This window comes from Diabrotica undecimpunctata, chromosome 3, assembly GCF_040954645.1.
Source record: "Diabrotica undecimpunctata isolate CICGRU chromosome 3, icDiaUnde3, whole genome shotgun sequence".
NCBI lineage: Eukaryota > Metazoa > Arthropoda > Insecta > Coleoptera > Chrysomelidae > Diabrotica > Diabrotica undecimpunctata.
Genome location: NC_092805.1, coordinates 31,990,434 through 31,997,010, shown reverse-complemented (window position 1 = coordinate 31,997,010; position 6,577 = coordinate 31,990,434). Strand labels below are relative to the sequence as shown.

Below are 6,577 nucleotides of genomic sequence, written 5' to 3'. Positions count from 1 at the left end.
TTATTGTTGAAAATAAATAAAAAACCATAAGGGTAATGTTTTTAATAAATATTAATAAAAATACCATATTAATTAATATGGGAACTTATAATTTCATATACAAATTCAATAGGTGGGCCAACTGATATGGGAAGGTGCTCGTATTCCTGGTAAGGTTCTGCCGTTTTTACTTTTTACTGATTTAAGTTTAAGAAAGCTTTATATATATATATATATATATATATATATATATATATATATATATATATATATATATATATATATATAGGTAGAATGAAACTGGTTTGGGCATCTTTTGGTAGAATTGCAGTTATATTCAAATCAAAGATGCCAATACGCCTGAATAAAAAAGCATTCGATCAGTGTATACTAACTACCAATCATGACATACGACTGCAAAACTTGAACACCAAAGAAAGAGATAATATCGAAACTCCAAAGTCACTGAAAGGACAATGGAGCGATGCATGCTAGATAATACAAAGAAAGATCGAAAAAGAATAGAATGGATCAGACAAAAAAACCGGAAAAAATCAGAAAAAAAAGACAAGGTTACTGATGTAATCCATATAATTAAATCTCTAAAATGACAGTGGGCGGGACATTTAGCGAGAAGAACTGACAATAGGTGGTCCACTAGAATTACACTGTGGTATCTAAGAGACGTCAATAGACCAAGAAGGCGTCTAAATTTAAAATGGGACTATTACATAAGGAAACATGCCGGTAAAACATGGCACACAAAATCGAATGAATATGTAAGCGAGGCTGCACCATAATCGGTAGAATATGCTGAGAATTATGATGATGATGATATAGGAAAAACGAAGAAATCTTGGCTGAGGAATATCAAAGATTGGACTAACCTCAGTGTTGAACAGATATTTCACGTTGCAAAAGATTTGCCTACCTTCGTATATTTATTACATATGGCACAAATGAAAAATTCATTTGTGCCATATTTGTTTCAGATGTTCAATGACAAAAACCAACATGCTAGAGAGAGATGCGAATGCAAATAGCCAATAGGAAACAATTAATGAAAGAAGTAGAGGTCTACGTCCAAAGATAAATATTTTTAGCTGATTAGATAGATATGATAGATAAGTTTTAATTAAAAATAGTGGTTTTGAATTTTTGGCGGATCAGTATGTCTTGTGCTTGATATTTTATTGAGCAAAATAACTGTTTATCTAGTTTTTTTTTTATTTCCACATACTTTTTAAATGTACTTATACATATTGTTACAGTAAAATTTAAAGTAGTACTAAAAGTTATTTATCACAAATTTACTGTATATTAATAAATAGTATTAAAATTTAACCTAATATGTACAACCATATATATGTATATCACAGTTATTTCTTCATTCCCCAATCTTCCTTGATCATATCTGCCCCCTTCTCTGCTATCATGTATGTTGGCGAATTTGTATGAGCTGCGGGTATTTCTGGCATAATAGACGCGTCTATCACCCTTAGGTTTTTAATGCCATAGACTCGTAATCTTGGATCTACTACTGCCCTTCTATCTTTTGGTGGACCCATTTTACAAGTACCACTTTGATGGTAAATTGTGAAACTGAATTGGCGAGTCATACATTCAAAGTATTCATCGGTACCAAAAGGGAATATTTTACACTGAGGAATGGGTATGTCATGCAATCTTGCTCCTATGGCCTTTAGGGCTGGTTGTTCTGAGATATTAACAGCCAAACGTATACCTTTAATTAATAAATCCATGTCCTCTTTAAAAGCGAAATAGTTGGGGTATATCAAAGGCTTACTCTTGTAGTTAGCATCTTTCAACATCACTTTTCCTTTACTTTTGGGCCTCATCAACATGGGCATTACCATGAACGTATCTTTGTTTTGTATCGGAGTGTACACAGCATCGTATATCTCATCAGTAATACCGAAACTTCTTCGAAAAGTATAATCAGACACCACAGACCCAGCTTCATACAGCAATTCCATTTCTGGGTGTCCATTAGGATTTCCGGGATTGGAAAAATCATGGAAAATCAGTACTTCACAACCTCCAGCTATAGTTAAAGGACCCTGATGATGATTTAGATACATATCTAGATTCTCCCTGGTGATCACCCTGTCAATTCTAATAGAGTAAGGTTTGTCTATAACAAAAGTTAATCCCCCAGTGGCTACATGATCCATAAGATTATAACCAACTTTAAGATCTTTAATAACTTTAATACCCACAGATGTCAAATGCTTTTTAGGTCCTATCCCACTAAGCATAAGCAGTTGTGGTGAGTTTATAGCCCCGGCAGACGAAATAACTTCTTTTGCAGCTCTAACTGTACGTTTCTTTCCGTTTCTCACATATTGCACTCCATAGGCGGTTTTGGTAGCTGGATCAATGAGAATTTTTGATACCATGGTGAACTTAATGACGTGGAGGTTAGGTCGGTATGAAATTGGATGCAGATACGCCCTGCTTGAACTGTCTCGCACACCATCTTCCATGGAGACTTGGAGTCGAGATACACCAATCTAAAAGAATAAAAACAGTTTACTTCTATAATAATTTTAGGTAAATAGATTTTAATATTTGATATTGTAACAGTTTTTCCATAAGCTAGTTCATTATATAATTAACAACAATTTTGCAATGAATAGACGAAGAAAACAATTTTCTGTGTACGAAATGACGATAATAATAAAACTACTATTGAAGGTATCTATATAATTTATAGTGAAAACCGAAACTTTTTTTCTATCTTCTGATCGTTATTATTTTACGTTCTGTATAATGTAACAGCTTCTTTATTTTATATTTCCCTAATTTTCTATCAATTATTTTCTTTTCCCGTGTTTAAATTCAGTGGTTAAATTTAAACTAATATAACGATCCTTTTATTTGTTTTGTTTTTATACTAAAAACTAAAAAAAAATGGTGCTCAATATATTTTAATTTCTGATTTGTCTGTTAACTCTTCGTTACCCCTGGCACCTCGATATTTCATTATCCAATATCCATATATAATGTTTAAATACGTTGTTCTGAAAAGAACAGACCTTTCTCCATCGCTAACTATCAACCCAGCAACAAGGTCCTTGGACTTCGTGTTTTACCGAATCTTGGGCCTAGTCTCGTAAGAGAAATGGACTGATAATTAATTCACCACCAAAATATGAAATATAAAACCAATGGTTCAATACAGTCACCAGACTCCACCATCTAATGAATAACTACAAGACCTACTTTTCAAGAACTACTTTAGGAGACCTTATATCGCAGTAACATCGTCATCGTTTCATTCAGCAGCCCCAGATCGAAAACAGCAGGGTAAGTTAAGTGTTTAATAGGGACATTTTTCTTCTTGTTACAGTAAGTCCTGTACGAGGCCATCTTGTACAGGACTAACTGTACATAGAGATAAGTCTACCAATTTATTTAACAAAATAACTTTGTTTAAATTTTTGATATGCTTTGATTTCCTCTGTGATCATTCTTGCTACCATTGTTTGTCTTAGAGGTTAGCCGAACTATCTCTAAAAAGAGCTGGCCGCGGTAGGAATCTTCATGATTGTCTTTGTGGTGGTGAAGAGACGATACTTGAGCTAATGTTGACCTCCTCACGATTCCAAATCACTCGTGGATTTCAAAATGGTACAACCCACGGGGTTAGTATAAATGAGCTACCATACTATCATTTTTTCGAGCTCTATAGATCATTAAAATATCGATCCATTCGTCAAATTAAAAGTTCGTTTCAGTCAAAACACTAAAAATTGGACACGTACTTAGATAAGAATTGGGATATCTTGAGTACGTAAAAATAGTGTAGAAACTGTATTAGGGGGTCGTAAGACTATTTGGATGTCTCTCTGTTTCTCGACCCAATAAGGTTTTTGTGTTTTGTGTAGTATGTGTGCACGCTTTCCTATGTTTGTTTCCGTGTATGTAGAGTAAATGCCTTTTTTCTATTTAAAGTTCGCTTCACTGTATTGATAGAGTCACTTATTAGATTCAAATGACTACAACGTCTCGTCTGTATACCAATCCTGAAGGACATGAGAATTTCTTTTATTTTGACGAAAGCTCTTTATCATCATCATCATTGGTTCTACGACTCGAATTGAGCCGAGCCTGGACGTTCCTAGTCAGATTCCCCCCATTCGCTACTATTTTGTGTAGCTTGAAGCCAGTTGACAACACCGATCTTACTGGCATCCTGATCTACACCATCCCTCCATCTTAACCTTGGAATTTATGAGTCATACGTGTGACAATTTCTACGTCGTCTGCGTATGCTAATATTTGGGTAAATTTATTAAAAGTTGTACCTCTGTTGTTTAGTTGTGTCTCTCTTATAACTTTTTCAAGGGAAATATTAAAAAAGAGGCCTTTCTTTGGAAGGGAGTTCCTCTGTTTGTATTGACATCGTTACCAATCTTATCAGTTTGACAGGAATTCCGAAATGTTGCGTTTGCTTTATAAACCTGCTTCGTACAATGCTATCATATGCTGCTTTGAAATCTACAAACAGGTGGAAGGTGTTAAATTCTCTGGTTTTTTCAAGGATCTACCTTGTTACAAAAATCTGTTCTACTGTTGATCGCACAGGTTTGAATCCACTTTGTTATCCGCCAAGAATTTCTCAAAATATGGGCTCAGACATATGTAAATTATGTTATAGACTGTGTTCAAAAGTGTTATCCCTCTGTAATTGTCACATTGACGCTGGTCGCCTTTCTTGTGTAGTAGGTACAGCGAACCGATCTTCAATTCCTCAGATATGTGCTCTTCTTCCCATATTCGTGCTATAACCTTGTGGACTTGCTTGCCTAGGTGCTCACCTCCCATATTTGTAGGGTTCTGCCGCGATTTCATTAGGGTGTTTTTCATTTTTTGGATAACTTCAATTGTTTCCTTTACGGTTGGTGGATTGACTTTGTTCTGATTTTCATCAGGGTTTAGCTGCACGGAAGAATCCAGATTATCATCATTGGTGCAAAGCATATTCTTGAAATGCTCCTACCATCTCTTTAGAATGTTCTTTTTAGCTACTATGTTTCCATCCTTGACCTACATAGGTTTATTCTTGGTTTAAATTCTTTTCTTGTGCCGTTTATATGTTTCTGTAAAACATTTTCGTATTCTTTTACTTCCTAAGGGTTTCCAACTCTTTCATCATTTTAGTATCACACTCTCTTATATATGTGACATATATAATTTTTTGTCTTGTGTATATATTTTTCCTTTTCTTTTATGAGTTTCTTGTGAAATTCAACCAACACCGTTCATTGCAGTTCCATAAATGTTTTATTTTTTTTTAAACTAAAAATGAATACAGCTTTTAAAAATAATTAAAAGAATTCTTCAAGATCATAAAAATAGGGAAATAGCTACTACGTAATATGCACTATTGGTTAAATTTCTAAAGGTTTCTTTATATAATTTTGAGAAAAATAGTCAAAATTGGATTTTAACGTAAAACATGATTACCAAAAAGGCACTGAACCCGAATATTATTAGAATAATGAAGAATATAATGAAGCTTGAAGAAGAAAAACTTATAACTTAACGATAAATATATGCATTTGTACAACATCTTTGTGGTTACACTGAATTGTTGAAATCTGCATAAAATAATAATATTTATTATATCATTAATGGAAGAATTACAAAGTTATGCAGTACCCAAACATCTAAATCACTTTTAAACGAATTCAAGTTAACAATGAAAAAATACCACATAAATATTTGTTAATTTCAATACCATTCACTTTACAATAAAATACTTGTATACGCCTTGAAGTTATGCAAAACAGTTAACATTGTTTATTAGTTCTTGTTGTCTACCTTAAAATGTAAGGCCAATATAAGACAAGTATTTTGAGAACGATTGTGGAAATCGAAACGATCTGTTATCAATGGATGGTTTTATTACCAGTAGGAGACAATACTGGAACAGTTAAAAAAGGCTTTCGATTCAAAAGGTTGGGAATTTAGTAAAACAAAAATAAAATATCTAAAATATTCATTTTAAGATGGAATTATTACAATATATAAAATAGTAACTTTGGATGGAGAAAGGAGTATGGAAAGTAGAAGTTTTATATGTGTAGATTTGTTTTATAGAGCAATGAATGGGGAGTACAAGCACTAGTGTTAGGGAGGAATGGATTAAATGGAAGAAGAAGAATGATAAGTTAATGAAAAATTTCAATGAAACTAGATCGTTATATAACCGGCTACTGTGTATAGCACTGAATTTTTGGCAATTAACAGGAAAGAAGAATGACGAATGCGTGTTGCAGAAATAATAATGTTTGGATAGATGACGGGAGAGTTGGTAAAAAAAAAGATGGTAGAGTAGGCGGTACAGTAGATTAGCGAGAAGCTTCATACTGTGTTTTCTGTATTTTTAAAATTTAAATAGTATTTTTAAAATGGAATACAGTACTTTTATTACTATTTATTACTTTTAAACAAATTATATTATATTATTTTAAACAAATTATATTATATTAAATTATATCAATAAATTATTGTTTGTTCCTAACGGCACCTACTAACGTATGAACAAATCATAATAATTGTATTGATG

The 6,577-nt window shown here is 32.9% G+C and overlaps 1 protein-coding gene across 2 annotated transcripts in view; it reads right to left on the bottom strand.

Moving 5' to 3' along the window:
• Window positions 1-284: 284 nt before the first annotated feature.
• The window catches only part of LOC140436640 (glucose dehydrogenase [FAD, quinone]-like), a 66,614-nt gene continuing 60,321 nt past the window's right edge, over window positions 285-6,577 (bottom strand). For both annotated transcript variants that reach the window (XM_072525636.1, XM_072525637.1), the window contains exon 5: window positions 285-2,513. In XM_072525636.1, the coding sequence (XP_072381737.1) occupies window positions 1,359-2,513 (1,155 nt within the window). In that variant the 3' untranslated portion in view covers window positions 285-1,358. The remainder of the gene's footprint in view (window positions 2,514-6,577) is intronic.